The sequence below is a fragment of the Limanda limanda genome, chromosome 16, assembly GCF_963576545.1.
Source record: "Limanda limanda chromosome 16, fLimLim1.1, whole genome shotgun sequence".
Classification (NCBI taxonomy): domain Eukaryota; kingdom Metazoa; phylum Chordata; class Actinopteri; order Pleuronectiformes; family Pleuronectidae; genus Limanda; species Limanda limanda.
In genome coordinates, this window is record NC_083651.1 from 20,145,349 (window position 1) to 20,167,495 (window position 22,147).

General features: G+C 42.4%; 1 protein-coding gene and 1 long non-coding RNA gene across 2 annotated transcripts in view; both read left to right on the top strand.

Annotated features, from left to right (window-relative positions):
* Window positions 1-5,096: 5,096 nt before the first annotated feature.
* kcnj3a (potassium inwardly rectifying channel subfamily J member 3a) overlaps window positions 5,097-22,147 on the top strand; it is a 31,523-nt gene continuing 14,472 nt past the window's right edge. Inside the window, exons 1-2 of the mRNA XM_061089258.1 lie at window positions 5,097-5,774; window positions 6,849-7,065. Coding sequence (XP_060945241.1) covers window positions 5,097-5,774; window positions 6,849-7,065 — 895 coding nt within the window. The remainder of the gene's footprint in view (window positions 5,775-6,848; window positions 7,066-22,147) is intronic.
* LOC133022223 (uncharacterized) lies at window positions 17,550-19,265 on the top strand. The gene is made up of 3 exons (XR_009683007.1): window positions 17,550-17,609; window positions 18,068-18,190; window positions 19,024-19,265. It is a non-coding gene; the product is annotated as an uncharacterized LOC133022223 (long non-coding RNA).

The following is a 22,147-nucleotide window of genomic DNA, read 5'->3' on the forward strand; positions in this document are numbered from 1 at the left end:
GGTTTAGAGATGCAGCTTTGCTCATTCACCACATGGCTTCACATTTCATGCCAAGTACGGAGGACGACCCTGTTCGCGCTGGAGCATCCACCAAGCACCGTTTACATCCTCCCGATCATGTGAGGACCCTGTATCTGCACAATGAAAATCATAGGGCATGTCTTTTGTTTGAAATACAAAAAATCAATATCATAGCAGAAGAATATGATTACAGGGTGATCTTATTTGTGTGAGGAAGGGGCATATGTGTAGGAGTGGGAGGGGTGAGAGGAATAGATCCATCAAAGCATGGCTCTCTCCCTGATCTGTCTTTGATTGTAGAGATTATGAGGGAAGATGGAAAATTAGAGGAGATTGTCTGAAGTGATTGGGTGAATCTTCTTGGAAAATGACCTCAAGTGCTATCCAGGCTGCTTCAGAAGGGACGAATGCATCTTGTGTCCTACATTGGTCTGATTAGATTTATAAATCAATCGCATCCCCGCCTGACCATCAGACTTTGCCCGGGCTGCTGTTATGAGATGGCTTACAGAAAAAGATAATCAAAGTTTACTGATCATTGACAAACAGAATTTTGACAGGGGGGGGCTTGTCGCAAGAAAGGCCAACCACATTACACTGTGCAATGATGGTGAAGACAGAATTTTATTGAGTAAAAAGCTGTTGGAAAAGTGCAGCCTTTCCAAATCCACCCGTTATTAGCTGAGAGCCACAATCTGCATTTATTCTAATTAAGTGCACAGTGTTTCACATCAGCTGCCTCCTGGCGTGTGACAAGAACAAGCCCGGACCTTAACCTCTTCCTTGTATTTACTTGTCACTGACAAAGCCTGCATATCGAGCAGAATTGAAGAAGTGTTGCTGCGCGGCCAGGGAATGTTTGAATGATGGTTCAAATGAAGGCTTCTATAGACTCCCATTTGGCCGCTCATTTAAAGGCAAGCCGTAAATGGCACTTTAATCCCACCACATGCTACATCGTATAAATATTCTCTGTGATTACATGTGATCTTGAAATGTGTCCATGTGGAAATAGGAGCTTGTGAATGTGAAATATTTATTCTGTTAATGGCTGACAAAGGTTTTAAAAGCATATTTTATTCAATGATCTTCTTACCATTACTGAGGGGATTTTTGTTTGAACTTCAGACCATGACAAACCAATGCAATCCATACTAAACCATACCATGTCAAACCAAACCCTATAAAACCAACCTGTACTAAACAATATTAATCCAAACTTTTGACTCCTTCAGTTTGTCACTTTCTCCTCCTCCTTCTACATCCTGCCCTAGCATTGGCAGTAGTCAATGGAGGTTACTGTAAAAGACAGAGACGCAAAAACAACTCTTTGAAAAGTCTCAATGTGAAACATACAATCAGACAAGTTATTATTCAAATCAAACTGAGCTGAGGAAACATACCTGAAGCTCCATGTTGTCCTCCATGTTGCTGGCTTTGTTGAGGGAGTCCTCCTGCTTGACCATACCCTTCTTCTCCGTGTCCTCTATTTTCTCAGAGCAGACTATGTCCTCCAGAGCATCGACTTTTGACTTCAACTCCTTCTGGCTCTGGAGAACCTCTGTCTGGACGATCAACACTCTCCATCTTCCTCATTTTGTTTAGAGTGTCCTCGTGCTTGGCCGCCCACTTCACCTCTCTGTCCAGATTCTCCAGCTTCTTTATCCTCTCATAACACTTCTTCTCTGCCTGCTCAGCTTTGATTCTGACCTCCAGAGTAGTGACTTTTGTCGTCCACTCATTCTCGTTGGGGTGGACCTCTCTCTGGACGGCTTGGAATTTGGTCATGAGCTCCAGGATTTTTTGTCCAATTTGTGACCTTGCCGATCACTGCATCCTTTTCAAAGATCATGTTCTTCATCTTCTTCTCGAGGGAAAGCGCCATCGCCTTGACCTTGTTGCACTTTCCGTCCAGGTCCTTTTTCACCCTATTGGACTCAAACTGCTTGTTTCTAGGATGAGAATCCAATCTGTAGAAAAACTTTTCTTTGTCCCTCAACACAAGCTTCAACTCCTCGACCTCGTCCTCCAACTCTGTCTGTATGCCTCTTCCAGAGACGGAGGTCTGACCCTGACTGGACAAGTCAATCTGTTCCTGCATGGCCTGTGTCTGCTTCTTCCATGCATACCATACAATATAAAATCAACCCAAACCAAACTATACCAAACCATACGATACTAATCTATACTTAACATTCCAAAGCTGTTGGAAAGTGCAGCCTTTCTAAATCCACCCGTTATTAGCCATACAAAACCATGTCAAACCAAACAAACCGTAGGATACCATACTCAACTATACTAATTTAACCATACCATGCTTTGACAAACCAAACCGAACCATATCAATCCAACTTCTACTAAAGCAGAATACCAAAACATCTTGTTGTGATGATGTTATTTTGCTTTGACTGAATATAAATGAAGGTCATTTGGAACAGAAAACTTTACTTTGATATGAAACCAGGTTTTCTGCGGCTCTAAAGCTCAAGGAATCTGGACAGCAGAATCAGTTAATTGCTTTTTTTTTCTGAATGCACATACGGAGCAGACACTTTGACAAGAGTTGTGAAAAAAAACTTTAGTTACAATGAGTATACCAGTGAAATACAGCAATTAAAATTCTCTGGCTCACGGTGCCAGCTGGCCGGCTGTTGGCCAGTCCAAACTAATAGCCTTATTTTTACTCTGCAAATATGTGAATGGCCTTTTCCTCCTAATGAGGGCCAGAATGCATGGCGGATGACCCATGTCCCCATGCACTCATTATAAAAGCACAGAGTCCTGCAGAGTCTGGGGCTAATGTTCACCTGGCAATTATGAGGGCCCGGTGACTGATAGGGGGGGAAATCTTTTTCCCGGCGTGTCCTCCTCGAGAAGTCTGAATCACCGAGCCTCCCAGACAACACTTGGAGGCATATCAGCGTTCCACTGTGCTGCCACGCAGTCGTTCATTTGGAAACATTTATGTCAGGCCTTTGTGCTGTTTTTAGAAGCCACCGTTTGTAGGGGGGGGGGGGGCAGACTGGGCTTCTGACTGGACATGGAATATGATGCGGTAAACCACAGGGGGCTGCAGGATAACAGGAGAGGAGGATTTAGACTGGAACTGACTCCACAGCATATTGATCCCTGTTGGTTCAGAAAAATAAAAAAATGATTAAAAAAATAAGAACATAAAGCAAGATTTTTATAATATATTGACAGATATAAGAGATCAAACACGCTTCTTGACATTTCAGCAGTTTGTACCAAAGATTTATGTTTAATTTTCACATGAAGTTTGCAAGTTACCACATCGAGCTTGATTCAGGAAGGTCAAGTGAGGCATCTGCTCTTTCCCTGGTGAGAATCCTCCAAATTAAATTGATCCCCGAGCTACTTTCTGCCTGATCCACGCGTGTCTCAGGCCAAAGCTGCAGCCATCAGCAATTTTCTGATTCATTGATAATCCCGCTTTCATCAGGGAGAAAAATCCTCATGATTTTAGCAACACAACATGAGAGAGAGAGACGGTGCTGCGTTGTGTCATCCATGTGTGTTTGAGAGACACCAGCCCTGGTAACTATGGTGTGGGTGTATTCCATGTGGCATTGATATGATAAGTGAATTCAGGGTAGTGCAACCTGATTGCCCCCCCCCCCCCCCCTCCTGAGATCTCATACAGTTTGCTGTGAGTGTCAGCAGCTTTCCTTGCAAGGTTAAGGATGTCGTGCACAGAGTGGGGCCGGTGCACTCACCCATGGGATGACATTTAGGAGTTATCATGTGACTGTTAGCACAGGTGACCCGGAAGAACAAGAAGCAAAATAAAGTGGTTACTAGAAATATATTTATGTATATATATATATATACATGTTTACTCAGCATTGTGAGGATATACTTTCTGGCAGTGTATGTGCAACACAGAAATGTGTATTTTTTAAATCATATCTGAGGTGTTTTAGTGTATTAATCATTTTGGATGCAGTGATTTATTATAAATAGCTGTGTTTGTAGCCATCATGACATCTTGGCTGCAGTTTCACACAGCCTATGTGATCACTCGGAGAGAAAAAAAACTGTCAAACCAGGCGAACTATCTCTCTCTCCTCCTCCTCCTCCTCCTCCTCCTCCTCCTCCTCCTCCTCCTCCTCCTCCTCCTCCTCCTCCTCCTCCTCCTCCTCCTCCTCCTCCAAATTGTCTGTCTTTGTAGAACCACTAGGCAACAGTGAGTGCATTACTGGAACCGTGGAAATGCGCAGGAGCCGCACAGAGGAACCGAGGGCACAGAAGCATCACCATCATCATCCGATCGAGCCCAAAGAAAGCTTTTGGTGGATCTCTCTGCACCGCCGGACCATGACAACCCTGTCGACGGTTTCCTAGAAGCAAAGGGGGGGAAGCTGCCCGAGAAGGAGCCCCGAGAATCGGCGTCGATGCGCGCAGCCCAAAATGACGACGGTGGGACAGTGATCTTCCTCCTCCAGCTGCTCCTCATCTTCTGCAGCCACTCGCCTCCTGTGTGCACACATCACCTCGGAGGCAGGACTGGAAACCGACTGGTCTCCAACACGGTCGCAAGTGCGCGCGGAGACGTCTCATCCTGGCATCCGAAGCCAAATCATTACGCACAGATTCTGGCGTGTGACGGAGCACTGAGGGGTTTCGAAGTTTCGCATGAGAACTTGCTGCGTGCGTGTGTTCACTTTCTGAGCCTCAGCTTTCCACTGGCGGTGAGTAATCCACTGATCCACCTGTGAAGACCTGGAGGACGCGTTTTGGATAGGCTGCCTCCTCCTCTGCCGTGCGTCGCTTATATGGATTCACATGGCTCCTGTGCTCGGTGTTTGACAACCACTCGCACCTTGTTGACGTGTCATGGCTGTGGACAGCAGCAGCAGTAGTGAGAGGACGATGCAACACTGACTGGGGGCGAGCACAGCCACTTCCATCGCCTTCTCTCTCTCTCCTTTTACGCACGCCGAGGCATTGCGCACAGGCTGCAGCGACTACAGCCCCGGACTTTCTTTTTCTTTCTTTTTCTTTTCTCATTTCACTGAATCCTTTGTTATTCCCTCTTCTGCTGTCATCGTAGTATGTCTGCACTTCGAAAGAAATTTGGGGACGATTACCAGGTAGTGACCACCTCATCCAGCGGGTCTGGATTCAACCAGCATCCCCCGGAGAAGAAGAGGAAGAGGCAGCGGTTCGTGGATAAGAACGGGAGATGTAACGTCCAGCATGGGAACCTGGGTGGCGAGACCAGCAGATACCTCTCAGACTTGTTCACCACACTGGTCGACCTGAAATGGCGATGGAATCTGTTCATCTTCATCCTCACCTACACGGTGGCGTGGCTCTTCATGGCCTTCCTGTGGTGGTGCATCGCCTACATCCGAGGGGACCTCAACCGGGCGCACAACGACAAGTACACTCCGTGCGTGGCCAACGTGTACAACTTCCCCTCAGCCTTCCTCTTCTTCATCGAGACCGAGGCCACCATAGGCTACGGCTACAGATACATCACGGACAAGTGCCCGGAGGGGATCATCCTCTTTCTGTTCCAGTCGATCCTCGGGTCGATCGTCGATGCCTTTCTGATCGGCTGCATGTTCATCAAGATGTCTCAGCCCAAGAAACGGGCCGAGACGCTGATGTTCAGTGAGCATGCGGTGATCTCCATGCGGGACGGGAGACTAACTCTCATGTTCAGGGTCGGGAACCTGCGGAACAGCCATATGGTGTCTGCACAGATCCGCTGCAAGCTGCTGAAAGTAAGTGGAGCTACTTTGTGAATGCATGGCTCATTCCAATGGTTTGTTTATGGCCCACTTCATGAAAAATAAAAAGAAACAGGAAGGCCTACACACTTCATTTAAGCCTACACCATCTGTGCACAAAGAGATGAGCTACTCAGAAGACTAAACTGCACTTCCATTCCCCCAAAAATCACTAATAATCCAAAACCAGTCTATAGCACAGACTTGTGCTTCTTTAACCCTTGCAAATTACTCAAGACCTGATCATAAGGTCCCACATGTCACATTTAGTTTATATTCTTATTTCTGTGAGGCTTCTGTCGATCATTTAGGAGACTGTCTGTAATAAACCAATACAACATTCTACAATGCAAATGCACGTCCTCCAGTTGTAACATATAGGAATCTAGTAGACGTATATTCTGGAGTTATACAAGTGAAGAATGGTGACTGGCCCACCGTGTGTTCCTTGAAGAAATACATGTAAATCCATAGGCAACACACTGACAGAATATTATGAATGACTATTTTGGTCCTGGATTTTCATACACTTACTGTTATAACAAATCTAAAAGCAGAAACCTTCATAAAAGGTGGAGTGTGGTCTTTAGTTTGTGTGAGTTACGGTGCCTTGAAGGGCAAAAGTCCGACAACCACTGGCCTTTCTTGTACAATCCCCTGGATGACCTAGCATCCTGACAGATACAGTGCTAGATTAGGAGATTACATGTGGGCTCCCATAAAATATTAATAAGGTAAATATAAACTCAGTAAGACAAACTGCAACCACACCCATCTTGGTGACATTCGTCTCTTCATATAGATTAATAAACTGAGTATCTAGACATTTGAACCGACTGACTTGGCTCACTGGTTTGAAACTAACCTATTTACAGACTCAGTAGCACATCACGTCACAAGCTGAGAGGGATATTCTTCCAGCTTTAAAAAGAACGTAGGAAAAACGCAGTCAGTTGAGTTTCTGACGGCACACAGGCCTGTGTGAAGCTAGAGATGGTTAAGTGTGTCTTCCCCCTTTCCTTCCCCCCTCCACCAAACATCTCTGTCTCTCTCTGTACGCTTCCTCAGTCTCGCCAGACGCCCGAAGGCGAGTTTCTTCCGCTGGATCAGTTGGAGTTGGACGTGGGATTCAGCACAGGGGCCGACCAGCTCTTTCTCGTCTCCCCGCTCACGATCTGCCACGTGATCGACCCCAAAAGCCCCTTCTACGAGCTCTCCCAGAGGTCCATGCAAACGGAGCAGTTTGAAATCGTGGTGATACTAGAAGGGATCGTGGAGACGACCGGTGAGTGCCCAAATAATGATGTGCGTCTTCAAAGGCCTGCTCCGGTGGAAACAGGAGTCTGTTTTCCTGCATGATGTGGGTGCAGGTGTCGTGAATACAGGAGCTGAAGATGTTGCTTGGTCTTTGGACGTGTTTGTCCTCTACTTTTAAACCCCATGAATAATAGTGAGGGATTTCAGAGGTGTTAAAAGCTGCCTTCCAAATGGACTTACTATTGACCTCATGATTGCTTTTCATTGATTTTTATTTCTGTGGCAGCCATATACAGTTGTTAATAATAACAGTGCTTAGTATTCATAAACCATAGATTATTGATTTTTTTTGTAGCAGGTTTTAAGTGCAGTCATTTTAATCTATGCATTAAAAGACCTCATGGGTTTGAGGGAGCAGAGCCACTGAGCACTTAGAGACTCTGTCAGGTCCGTGTCAGGCAACGTGCATTTTCTTCTTTTCTCATTCGAGACAAATTCCATTCCTCCTCGTCTGTGCCCGGACGGCACTCGTCCCTCACAGCGGCTCTTCTCAGAGGGGATAATAATTTGCTTTCTTAGGTCCCTCGGGAATTAGGGAATTCCATTTCAACACAAGATGAGTAACGCCCGGAGAAAAATCCCTCCACCGAGGTCATTTCAAATTCAGCCATTTATTCGACACGGCTGATATTGTAGTGCTGGAAAAGCTCCCTCACTGGTGTAGAGTGAACAGAGGAGCAGTTGTAATATGTTGGTTCAGAGGAAGCAGCATATGGAGATGTGACAGGGAGGCTTGCAGGCTGACACTGCAGACGGCAATTAGCAAAGATATTCGGCTCCTAATAGTATGGAGAGACATACTTTTTTCTCATTTCTCATTTTTTCTCATAAAAGTCTCTGAGATGTGTCTGACATATGATCCGTCGATTCCAGACACGCCGGATTTAAGTCAGAGAAAAGGTTTATAATAAATCCTAATGTACGACAGTAAATACATTGGACTTAGTGGCATCAGATATGCCCAGTGTCTGAACTTCTTGTTTCTCTCAGTGACAACTTCTCTATCTTGATTATTGACTATATCAGTTTATAACCACTTAACGTGTGTGTGGTTTGAAAATACAATTGACATTGTTTTCTTTTACGAGAGTAATTGTAATACTAATTTAAATATGAATAGCTTAGATTATTATCCGTGATGCATCGGTAGATATTTATAGTCGTCAGTATCCAGTATGTGTCATCATATTGTTCTCATTTATAAGAGTCACCATCTCAGTCTTAATTAAACTGATTTGGCCTCAGTCTGTGGTCCTGTGGTTTGCTCCTTCCTGCATCAAGGAGCGGATGTGCTCGAGTGAAGTTGGTGGAAAGGCTGATGTAGAAACAATCTATGGTTAAAAATTGATGTACAGTGAAAGTCTAAATCCTCAGACGCTTTCATTTCTGGCCAATGTAACTCTGTTTCCATGGCAACCTCTCCTTGAGCATTCAGGATTGCAGCACTGCACCTAAACTTAGGCTTTTTTTTCGTTATTATTATTATTATTATTCCTATGGTAAGGGAATCACAACACAATTTTCCGGCAATAAAGTGGGCAAACATGCGTTGTCGAACATGAGATGAATTTGCTCTGCCGATTAAATCTCCTGGTGCTGAGGAGGATCTCTCTTCTGAAATATGAAAAGCCCACAGAGGTGTAACGTTACCGCGCAGCACTCGCTAGAACAAGTGATACAGCAGAGGAAGAAAAAGATAAAATATTTATGAATCTCAGTGTTTACTAGTGAAGACGCTGCCCAGCTCCCCAGGTCTGTCTTTGTCTTTTTGTTATGTGGTAAAACCAGTGTCTGCAACACAACTTAAAACACCCCCTCCCTGCAGATTCAGCCTCACAATCAGCTCATCTCTCATCTTCCTGCTAAATAACAACAGACACAACATTATACTCGTTTTGGCTTTGTGACGATTAGCTCCCCTGACACGACACAAAAATAATCTGGGCTGATTTCGACCTAACCTCGGACAACCTCTACATTGCAGAGGCGAGAGCTGGTCCTCGCTCCTGTTTGAACAGGAGCCCAATCAGATTTTTGATCAACACCTCAGTATGATGCTCCTTTCAAATGAGACCGGGAGGACGTCTCGCAGCAGCTCATTTTCTTCTGGAGCGATGCCAGTTGTGGCTTTGTGGTGTCGAGTTGGTTTTTGAACTGCGCCGCAGGGAGTTGTCTCGCTGCTGAGGCTGAGGATGCCTTTAACGCCACATTGCAGTTAATGCACTGTACATGTAACTCACTGCATGGCCTGGAGGAAAAAAAGAGTCTTTCTGTAAGGAAGGAAAAAATCCAGCAGAAACAAAAAGCTCATAGTAACAAGTTTTGGATGCGTTAACAGCAGTAACACGGACCATTTCTGACACGATTACAATCAATACAAACAACACCGACCACATCACTTCACAGCAAATAGCTTTACAGTGAGGTCAGTGTGTGTGTGTGTGTGTGTGTGTGTGTGTGTGTGTGAGCGCTCCATCCCCCCGTCACTTGCTTGATGTGAATCTGCTCACAACAACACCAAGCCTGAGTCACTTCTGCGTTTCTCGTGCACTACGTGACAGGTGCTTGGGTAACAAAAGCAAAAATAATTCAGCATAAGTGAAAAATGCGTCATTACTGCAGCCCAGCTGACTGTTGACTGTGCGTGTGCAGTTTTAGGTCCAATAAATACCAATACCTTCTTATATATTCAGAGGTTTTTCATTGTAGGGATCAGCAAATAATGTTTTCGGACAATGAGCTTCTTAATTCTCACAGACTCTGCAGTGCAGCAGCGTCTGCTCAGCTGTGATACTGTACGCTTGAGTCTGCTCGACAAAGTCATCACAGTTATTATGATATATCTCTTTGAGCTATGGTTATTACTGTCAGGTCAGGGCAACAAGGTTCCTGGTTCGAATCCCGGGTTGGCCGGAGAGATCTCCTTTGTGGAGTTTGCATGTTCTTCTCATGTCTGCGTCAGTTGCCTCATGTACTCCGGCTTCTAAAGACATGCAGATTGGGGTAATGTTAACTGGAGACTCTAAATATAAAGTGAAGGTGTGAATGTGAGTCTCTGCGAGTTTGTCTCAGTACGTTGGCCATGTGATACGATTTATCCAGGGTGTATCCTGCTTCTCTTGCAATGTCGGCTGGGATTGACCCCTGTGACCCCCATAGCGGTATAAATAATAGCTGGATGGAGGGATGTAGCTTATTCTTGACAAATGTATTATTGTTTAGTGTGCAGTTTATATTATTGATGAATACTTTATTTCATAAAAATTACCCATCACCAATTCCTCAGAGCCTAAGACAATGTCTTCAAATAGCTTTTTATTCTGACAGTTCAAAAGCCGAAGATAATCAGTGGTGTAAAACAGAGAAAAGCAGTAAAACCTCCCAATCGAAGAGGAGGAATTAATGAATGTTTGGCATTTTTGCTTAAAAATAACAGACACACTATTGTATCTGTCATATAGTGAGGAAATTACTACATTTGCCAAGTTGCTCACTCACAATACATTTTTATTTCATTCCTCTGCAGTGTCTGCTCTGTTCATAGAAACTAAAGCCTGATAAGAGTTCATCGTGGTTACGTACAGGCACTCACAACACTCAGTCGTCCTGTCTGATGAGGCTCCGGTTTGAGCCTTAGTTGCCTGATGCAGCTTGACTCCTTCCCCTTATCTTCCACAAAACAATGCATGTTTATTATTTGTAGCCATGGTGACCAAAGTCTAGTTCGCCTTCGAATGTTAGCTATTTCAGGAGACGCCTTCGTGAGTCATATCGGAGGGTTTAGAGACAAATGACCTACATGGACGTTAAGGTTGGTTTGGACTTGTTAGTTTTATACACCTCACAGGTGGTCAGGGGGGGGGGAGTGAACAAAGCATTTCAGCTCCTGAGCCAAGGCGTCACATTCTGAGTCACATCTGTTTGTCAGGTTTCAGCAACAAAAGTACTTTGGTTAAAATTAGATATGATTTTTAGTTTTAGTTGACCAATCATGAGTCAGTCTCAGCTGTCAATCATAATGTTATTCAATGTGTTCTTTGACTTTTTAGTATAGTCCATGTCCCATCGGCTAACATGGAGGAGGCAGGGCTTATTACCTATACCGCAGCCAGCCACCAGGGGAGAGCGAGCTGTTTTTACTTTTGGTAGCTGTCATGTTGCAGCTCCACCGGGCTTCAACTGAAAAGAGCTATTTGGTGTGTGTGTGTGTGTGTGTGTGTGTGTGTGTGAGTGTGTGAGTGCATGCGTGCGCTAGTGTGTGTATGTGCAGGGCCTTTCATTTATTTCACAACTCCACTCAAATTATACTAGATATTAAAAACACAGTGTTTATGTGTTGAAATAATACAAAATAATATGAAAACAAATTGTGCTTTAATGACATTTTAATGACACTGCAGGGACATTTCCTCTGTTCCACGTCAGAGCCGACGGTGACCTGACTTTGACTCCCCGAGTTGAATCTACATGGAGCCTTAAAATACGTCAGGAGTTGAGATAAGTGTCCCATTAACACCAGTAATGCTGTTCAGCACTACAAAGGCTTAAATCCCAGGCCAGAGGCAATCTGTTCATTTGCGGCGCTGATTCTTGAGAACCCGAAATAAACTGTAGCTGCCAGTAACAATCGTTTATGTTCCTCCAACCATGAAACTAATCAGTGGGTTTTGCACAACTAAATTAATTTTATGATTTTCCCCGTTTTACTTGCACAAGACGTAGAACACTGCAATGCTCCTGTTTAAACGCCGTAGCTCACATATGCTGAAGACGTGCATCTGTGCAGTTTTCAGATCGGAGACGTAAAAAGCAACAAAGGTAAACAAGCTGCTGATTTATTTCCTAGAGAACTCGTTTTCATTATGGGACAGAATGACGTGCTGTCAGCACATTAGTCAAGCCTGAAATTTTGTATAATGTCTTAGTTCTAACACGGTGGCAAAACACACTGATCTCCACCAGCTCGGCAAAGTGTTTTTAAATTCACTCATCAGCTGTGAAGAGCAGTGATTCATGAGCGCAAACTGTATCATCAGCATAAACCTTTTTCCCTCTCAGATTGACGTGACTTTAATGCAAATGAGTGCGATCGTTAAACTCGCCCTGAAACTCCTAAAACACCGCAAATGTGTCTGTCACATTTAAAACTGCTGGAAAGTTACCCAAGTTTTTCATTAAAATGCATAGGCATAAAGTTTACTCCGAGATAAACTGTGTAAACTATCTAAGTATTTATTGTATTTGTTTGCCCAGTGAGATTCACTTTATTTCATTTGTGTGGTGACGCTTCAAATTTGACCTCCCAGAAAACACATTCTACATTGACTCCATATTTGTATATATCATCTATTGAATGTGTGTTTTACATGAAATGCTGCGTCGCATCTCATCCCTTGATTTGAATTACGAGGCAAATTATTGCAAAAATATCAACAAACGCTCCCTCCTCATATTCAATTAAGTTGTGCATTGATCTTGATTGTTTTCAAAGATTTCTTTTTCGACCCCCCCTCGCTATTTCTATCGCTGCAGGACTTTCCTATGCTTCACTGTTACAGAATGAAAAAAAAATTGTATATCCCAGTTATCTGCTCGTTTTGAAACGAGTGTGGGTGGTTAGGGGTTGGCTGCATATAGACTGGATCAACTGGTAATGTTTATTCATATGTTTTCGATCTGCATGAATGCAGTGTGTTAGTGGTGAGAATAGCTCTGTATAATGAAGTACCTACAGTATATGCTCATTATTTCTACCGGTGCATGGAACTGTCTTGAACTGTGTTTGGACCTGATCAATAAGAAAGAATATTGTGAATCATGCACATAGATTTATGACCAGATATATTCATTCTCGATAAAAAGGCACTAAATAGACTATTGCTTCTCATTTAAGGTCAATAAGAGTAATTACCAGACCTGTGCAGTGGAAAAAATGATTTTGTTATACAATACACTCAGAATAGCTCCAATTAAGTCATTGTTGTGCAACAAAATACACATGTATCATATGTTTAGAAAATGAAAATTAGAGTAATAATTGCTTTGATTCAGATTATATTTAGTAGTAAAGCCAGCCAGCATAATTAATTGGAAACATCTATTGCCAGTGATTAGCCGAGCAGCCGATGTCATGGCTTGATCTGTGTTTTATCATCCGCAGCAGTAATTGAAATAAAAATGGAGAGCTTTCTGTGCTGCTGCAGGCCTGATAGTTTTAATCATAGGAGTGAGAGGCTGTAGCCCCGGAGGTCTGGGGTCGCCTGAAGTCGGCAGCTCCGGAGCTCAGGTAAACACTGACACAGGCGAACCCCGGATACGAGCGTGCTGCTACAGGCCATTCCGTCCTCCGCGGGAAATGACCATAATTCATTCGGAGTCATTACACCGAAAGCGAGCGCCTCTCTTCTGAGTGTCGTGTTCCCCGCTGAAGCCCCCGTGGGTCAAAGGTTTAAAGTGGGTTCAGCGCTGAAGTTAGTGCCGCAGATCAGGTGAGAGCAGAGTTTCCAATTAAATCTAATATGCTCCGGGTGAGGGCTCCGGAGAGAAGTGTCTTCCCCTGCTGAGCTCCACCTGTGCAGCAGAGGTGATTGAGAGGAACCACGTGTTGGATACCTACAGCTCCCAGCTGTTTAAATGGATTTCAAGCTTTGGGTTCATTTGTCTTTATTAACGATACATTTTTACGGCTACCTGCTTTGAATATTTCCGCACAGACATGTTTATCTTGTTTAATATGATTTATAATGTGCATGGAAAGCTGTAGTGATACATAAACCCTGGACCTGAATATGATAAAGCAATAATGTACATTTGTACACTCTTTATTTACAGTGGGTTATATTATTTATTATTTTAATCTGAAATATTCTGTAGCGTGAACAAGTACTTTATATCTGATTTGAGGTAGATATACTGTTTACTGCAAGTCCAATTCCGTTGAGTAGCTTAAGTAACTAGTTACTTTCCAGATTAATATAGTAAATGGACTGTATTTGTACAGCACTTTCACCATTTACCCATTCACACACACACAAACACACACACACACACACACACACACACACACACACACACACACACACACACACACACACACACACACATACACAAACACACACACACACACAAACACACGCATTCTTATTGCCACAATCACCCTCATTAATAGTTTACATATAAAACCATACTTTGACATATTATTGGACATAAGGAATTGTTACAGAACAAATCAACCCAAACAAAATAAATAAACAAGTTAATGGTTCAGTGTGTCAGATTTAAGTGAAAGGGATCAATTATTGGCAGAAATTGAATATAAAATAATCCTGTTGATGTTTTTTCTTTTGTGTAATCGTCTAAATTGTACAAATCTGTTTTCTTTACCCTATTTTTTACTTAACAAAAAATTCATTGCAAAAAGAAAAATGAATTATAATAAAAGCTATTCAGTTCAGTTCAATTTTAAAGGCTAAATCATAACATAAAAAGGTCAAGACCTTAACATTTATAGAGAGACCCAACAGTTCCCACAATGAGCAAGCACTGTGTCGACTGTGGGAGAAAGAAATCCCTCATTATCTAGAAGTGACATCCAATCCTCGATGGCAGTTAGGCTCTCTATAAGGACATGCTGTCTGGCTAAAAAGTAGATTTGGGTGTCATCGGCAAAGGAATGATTTGATCTACCATTAAAATTGCTGGTGACGTTTCCTGACGGGAGCATGTACAGTGAAAATAGGATTGGACCAAGAATAGAACCTTGTGGCACCCCGCACATCAGTTGAGCCAAGGATGAGATGTTTTTTCCAATGTAAACAGAAATGTTTTATCTAAGAGATAAGACTTGAACCATCGAATATGCCGACGCACTGTTAGTCTATTGATGAGAATGTTATGGTCAATGGTGTCAAATGCGGCACTAAGGTCAAGGAGCAGTAATACGGAGCAATCTCCAGCTTCGGCAGACATCAATAAATCATTTGTAATTTTGAGATGAGCAGATTCAGTACTGAGTCGATTGCGTTTGAGTTATTTGCCACGACTAAAAATTGAACCCTTTATATTTAAATAATCAATACTTACCTCTCTACGGAGGCTGCCATATTGACTAATCCAAACTCGAAAACCTTTACTCCTTTTGAGTTTTTATAACAACTGAAGGATACCACAGGTTCTCTTTCATGTTTGGAAGGGGAGGGTGAGGGGAGGGGTATTCAGCTGCAACATGCAACTTCATCACTAGATGTCCCTAAATTCTACACACTGAAACTTTAAAATAGGTTAAACTTTTCTCTGTTTTAAGGAGCTTTTTATGATGTTACGTCTGTATCTTTCTTCAAAAATGTTATTATTGTTTTTTAGTGATACCAGTGGCCATTGACTGAACTGCAGTCAGCATCCTATTGCTCATTCTGGCCTGTGCATGCACCTCATAAATTGGCATAAAAGTAACTCAACGTGAATGACTGGAGTCATGTTGATACATTTATTAATAGCAATTATTATGCACTCTTATTATAGTCTGATTATTAACTATATTTAAGACTTTAGACCAGCGGTGTCCAATTAAAAATTCCACGAGGTCCAATTAGTGAAAACATTCTCAATCAGTCGTCTTCCTCCCGCTGCTGTTCTCTACTGAGTAATGGGTTGTAGCATTCTGCCTTCTACCTACACTGTGCACAGGGTGACAATATAATTAATATTTATTTCAACACAACTATAGAAAAAAATACAACTATCTAGTCATTCCAAGAATCTGTCTAGTTTATAACCTGCACATGCATTTGTTGCAACACTGTTGGAATCGTAAACTCTATCTGTGTATCTGCAGTGACTTCACAATGACTCATTAAGCTCTGCTGAAACGCAGCCTGACTGTTATCAAAGAACACTGAAGTCTGCGAGACTAGTTTTTCCTAAGCAAACAAGGATATTCCAGGAAGGCATTGTGAGATTTACCTCCTATGTCTTCTGTACATACAATAATTGCACTGGGGATGAACTCCACATAATGGGCAGTGCAGTGAACCAGCTATGACATCCCGGATTCATTATCCCTTTTTAGATGAACTGTGCGAGCTTTCCCAAGGGGAGAGAACGGTAATTGTGTCTTGAGGGATTTGTCAAGTCCCTGTTGGATGGCAATAAATCACTGGTAGACGAGGTGTGGTGTCAGAGCCGGGATGAAGTTGCTCCGTGACGAAAGCAAACAGAGAGAATGCATTCGCCGACAATGCGCCGCAATCTCCTTGTCACCGGCGCGAAGAGTCGGACATAATTGACTATGTCTCCGTTGTTATTGTCTCAGAAGGAGTGCACGCCGTGAAGTTGTGACACTTTCTCTGATGATTATAGCAACACAAACAGGAGACCTCAACATTAACCCTCGTCTACTCCAAGGATGGAGGCAAATGCTAAATGGCCATAATTGAGATGATATTGTGGCTCCGCTCGTTTGAGGTCATGAGGACGGTTGTTGTTGCAGTCGCAGTGTTGGTCAGTGGATTGATCGGTGGAGACGCGACCGTCCCTGAAGTGCAGGTGAATCAATCGTATGGCAAGCCGATTTGACATAAATTCGCTAGACTGGATATGTGTTGCAGATATCTGCAATTCAGTTTCGCCTAGTCAAAGAGAACATTTTGGATATCCGCAACTACATTCCTCCTATCCACAACTGTCATTTCAGATATCCACAAAGACATTCCTCCTAGGAGAAATGACGTCATTTTTCCCATTCATGTCTATGGGGTTTCTCATTACAGATATCTACAATTCAATTGCGGATATCCACTATGTGAATTACGGATATCTGCAACTGAATTGTAGATATCTGTAATTCCAGTTGGAGATATCTACAATTTGATTCTGACTAGTCATAATTCCAGTTCAAGATATCTTTAATTCACCTCAATTCAAGATATCTACATGTCCCTTTTCAGATATCTTAAATTAAGTTTTGACTAGGCGAAATTACATTGTAGATATCTCTAACTGGAGTTAAGACTAGTCAAAACGACGTTGTAGATATCTCAAACTGGAGTTAGGGATAGTCATAATTTAATTGTAGATATCTATTATCAGGTTATAGATATCTTGAAATTAATTTTGATTAGAGATATCTAAAGCTGTAGATATCTGTAACTTTCATTCCGCCTAGTCAAAATTGAATTACAGATATCTTAAATTAGAGATTTGACTAGGCGAAATTACGTTTCAGATATCTGTAATGACAAATTATAGGACCGCCTCCCACTTTAGACGGGAGCGGAGCAGGTCGTTGTCGTTCATCATCATTCACACAATACACCTGTGTTCACTGATTACATCGGTCCACGGATCAGTTTAGTACCATGTCACAGCAGCCGGCAGTCGAGGGGGTCAGGGTTTTTAACCGTCTTTTTAACGCTGCAGCCCGTGCCAGGCAGGAGCTGGCAACGAGCAATGAGGATTCCCGATTACTTTCTTCAACGAGAAGACTATTTCGCCGGGAAGTTCCACGAGTTCGGGGTAAGTTTGGCCATTTGCTAGCTAGCAGAATGTGCTAGCAGAAGTTCGAGGTAACGTTAGCTGTTTAATATGTTAACCTATCTTGTTTTTCCGGACTGACTATCGTGCTTCGTTATCGTTACTATAAAGTTATTTGCAGCATAATTCACAGCCTCATACGTATTTAAGTGTAACGTTAATTCAGCTGCTACCTCAGGGATTCCCAATCTGGTTATATATCGCCGTTTTTCAGAATACCCTGCTGCTATGTATAAACAGGCCTAACCATGACGCCCTTTATAATAGAGCACCTTACCACCCACTGAATCACAGGGTCAGTCCCTCTCTGCCTGCATGCCATACACCCCTCAGTACATTCATGTGAACTTTTTATTTGTTTTATTTAGTATCTTATTGTCCATATTATTCATATAGATTTTAGCGAAGAGTGACTGACAGTTATGTATTTGTGTTAACAGGAGGATCTGGTGGCCGCAGGGAAAACCTTATTTGGCAAGCAAAGCTTTTCCTCCTTCCTGGGCCAGATAGTGATTTTCTGCCCCCAACAAAAACACTTGATGAACTTGCTAAACTTGGATTAGGTAATGTGAGATTGAAGCACATAAGAATTGAGTGTTATTTACTTTTACACCTTATTATCCAACCTTCTTGCCAAGAAAACTATGGAACAAGCTTTTTTAATTCTAACTTGAGCCTGTCTGGTCCCATTTGTAAAACTGTGTATTGGGAGACATTTAATTATGTTAAAATACATTTAGCATTTGTTTTAAAGAAATATTGTAGAGCTGTTTACTCTTTAATGCATTTTCATAAAAGTTTCCATGTAGCCATTTTAATAAATACACCTATGCCCTTCCAACACTTTCTCATGCCAAGGCATCATTTTGAAAGTGTTGAGGAATATCTCCCAATGAATCATTTTGCATCAGCTATCTAAAGTTAGTCAATGGTGGTTATGGTTAGTGTGGGTTCTAGGTGGTGCATTCGGAGGCTCAGCTACACCATATATCATATGTTAATGTTCTTTCACATATTATGCTCAGAGGCTCAACTGTGTGATGCCCTTGGGAGTGAAACCAGGCTCCCTCATCTCAGTCATATACAAATTTTGTTTAGCTTTAAACTTTGTAGAAGCACAACTTATCATAGGTTAGCTGTGACAGTCATACAGGTCTACTTTAATGGTTGGCAACACTGATTATCTCTGAAAATATGACAACAGTTTGGAAGCCTTGATTTGTGGAATTTATCGTCTTTGAAACTGTCTTCGCGAACATTGTAGGAGTCTGGGCAAGATCTCTAAGGACAGTTTGCGAGGATTCCTGAAATATCGGGAATATAGTATTAGCAACTAATGGCTGAGTTACTTTGCCACTAGAAGCAATTTTACTGATGTTTACATTTCCATTTTTAGGAAAACCTGTGCAAGATTCAGCAGACAGCCGCACAAACTCGAAGATTGGGTTGAACTGGAGTCTAGCGGAATTAAACAGCTTTGTTTGTCACAGCTACCCTCACATAAGCTTAAATTTGGTTGGGTTTGAATTGGCAAGAACAGGCAAAGGACGCAAAATCCAGATATTGAATGTTCGTTCTGTGAGGGAACTAAAAACAGCTGTTGGCAAAAGCAGACTTTACATCGTGCCACGAGCCACTGTCTTGCAGGTATGGAATTATATACACAGGGATTTATATCATACTACAGTGCTGAAGTTAGTTTCACCTTTGTAACCTATTTTGAGGTTCTTAGAAATAGGCTGTTTATGTTTTTTTACCTTGACAGTTATAATAATAATAATAATGTACTACAATCAAATGTGTTAACTGTAATGTCTGCCTGTAACTGAAGTTACCCTCTCTGACCTCAGGAAACCTCACCACCCTCAGCCATTTCCCAGAATTCATTCCCACCACTCTCTGCAGCTCCAGCAGCAGATGAGACCTCACAGGTGGCTAAGGAAAATGTGGTTTCAGATCAGGTCCATATTGAAATGATTGCACATCTAAGATCAGTATGCACTTGATGAGTGGAAGATATAAACGGTGTTTTTGTCTTTTTCTAATATGTATTTATTATACTGTGATGTCTGAGCAGTTACATTCCCCAGGCCAACAGTTTTTGTACGTTTTGATTTTCTGTGTACTGCCAGGTGGCATCCACATCCTCTGCCATATCCATGGTTTCATTCCCACCACTCTCAATTGCTCCAGTACAAGATGAGACCGCCCCTTTGGCTGAGAGTACCCAAGCTCAAAGTGTGGTTGCAAATCGGGTAACAAATTTTGACATTAAAGAATCTATTATTTTAAGTATGTGTAGGCCTATTTGATGGTGATTGGTGAGAAATGCCATTTTTGATGTTTTACTTTAGGCTCTTCAAGAATGGCAAGCAATACGTGCCCAGCAAGACCAGGAATATAATGACAATTTGTTGGTGGATCAGGAGAAGGTAAAATTTCCAAGTTGTTATTTTGTATGTTTTACATGATATTACAGAATGCCTAAATAATTTTAATGTGGTCTTTTAATAGGAGAGGAAGAAACTAGCCTATCAGGCCTGTGAGGAAAGGCGTCAAAAGGTTTGTTTGTAATATTCGTTTGAATAAACTAGCCGAAGATTAATTTGAATTTTCTTTTTAATGAGACCAATAACATTTCAGGCTATTGAAGCAAGACATCAGCGTCTATCTGCATGTGAGGTACCCTCTGATGGGGTGTTGATCAAATTTAAATATCCAGATGGACACCTCAACATGAGGAAATTCAGCTTGTGTGAGCCAATTCAGGTGATGTGTGTTCAGCTTGAGAAAATATCAAGTGTCGTCACAGTGGGTTGTCAAACGTCACTGCTGTAACACTTTCACATATTTTTAGACCTTGTTTGACTTTGTGGGACAAGATGATGGTGCCAGTGAAATCTTTGTGGTACAAGAAGCCACATCATCAAGATCAATTGAGAGCAGTTCCGCCGGGTCAATAATGGATCATGGCATAAAACCATCCTCAACTCTTTACGTACTTTGGTTTTCAAATCACCATGTACAGGTAAATGTATATTGCATTGTATTTCCTGTCTCAAATGAAAATTGTTTTGTTTTGTGCAAGCTCATGTATTGTGTATGTTTGTCTTCAGGAAATTCTCTCAGGTCAACAAAATGATGGAGCTCATGCCCTAAACCATACATCTCCTGGTCAGTCGTCGCTGTCTGAGCTCTCAACCCCGCAAAGTCTCTCTGTGCCCTCTCTCCAGTCTGAGCCCTCAACCCCGCAAAGTCTCTCTGTGCCCTCTCTCCAGTCTGAGCCCTCAACCCCGCAAAGTCTCTCTGTGCCCTCTCTCCAGTCTGAGCCCTCAACCCAGCCAAGTCTCTCTGTGACCTCCACCCACTCACTGCTGTTTGAGCCCTCTCTCCAGCCTCTGCCATCTGAGAACTCTATCCAGCCATCGCTCACTCTGATCTCACAACCGCAAGAAATCCTGACTGATGAAGAACCATCACTCCCTCCTTCACCTGTCCAGGAACCAATCATTGATCTTGATGAACAAGAGGAGACGGTTTCACAAACTCAGTCTCCTGTATCAACACATCACCTTAGAGGACCTGTGGATGAGTATGTGTTTGTCATTAACTTGACATTGATGTTTTTGGTGTATGTAAATATTACATTTTCTATACCATAAAAAGGACTAGCACTAAACCAAAGTCAGTGTGATGCCTATATCCTGTAACATTTAAGCAGGTGGTTAAAACTTAGAAAACATGGTACGTATTTGGCATATGAATAAAATGTATGAACTTCTTTGGTTGCAGGATTGATCTACAGACCATATTGAAAAAACTGGTCAGCAAAGTAGATGACTGCTTCTCTCCAACAAGCAACCAAATAAATGTGTGCAGGGACAATGTTTTACCATGTAGCCTGCGGGCGTTTAAACGGAAGTCCTTCGACCCTGAAGCAAGACTGGATGTTGTCTTTGTGGATGAAGATGACAATGGTGAAGGGGCAGTTGACGAAGGCGGCCCGACCAGAGAGTACCTAAGGCTGTTGATGAGGGCCGTCCACCAATCAAACATCTTCGATGGACATGAGAAAGACCGGCAGTTGCGTCTTGATACGCAAGGTAAGGAAGCCCAAATTCTTGGGGCTGTCTTCATTCAACTGGCATAATTCTAGAAATGCATACACGGAAACCTATTTAAATTATTGCACTCCCTTATTTCTCCTGTCTTGATTTATTGTGGTTTTTTTACGTGTTCGTTTTAGCTTTACAGAGTAAACTGTACACCTGGGTGGGGAAAATGATAGCTGTGTGCATCATTCATGAAGGAGTTGGTCCGCATTTCTTCTCGGAAAGGCTTTTCCGGCAAATCTGTGGAATAGAAACGACCCCGGCCACGGTCGATGAAGTTGGCGACCATACTTTTAGGGAGCAGTTGATGAAAGTAAGAAGGAGAAAGGTGTTATACATTGAATGTACAGTCTACTGTGACACAGCCCTCCAGTTGCTTTCTATTAACTTTCTATTTATGAAATGCTT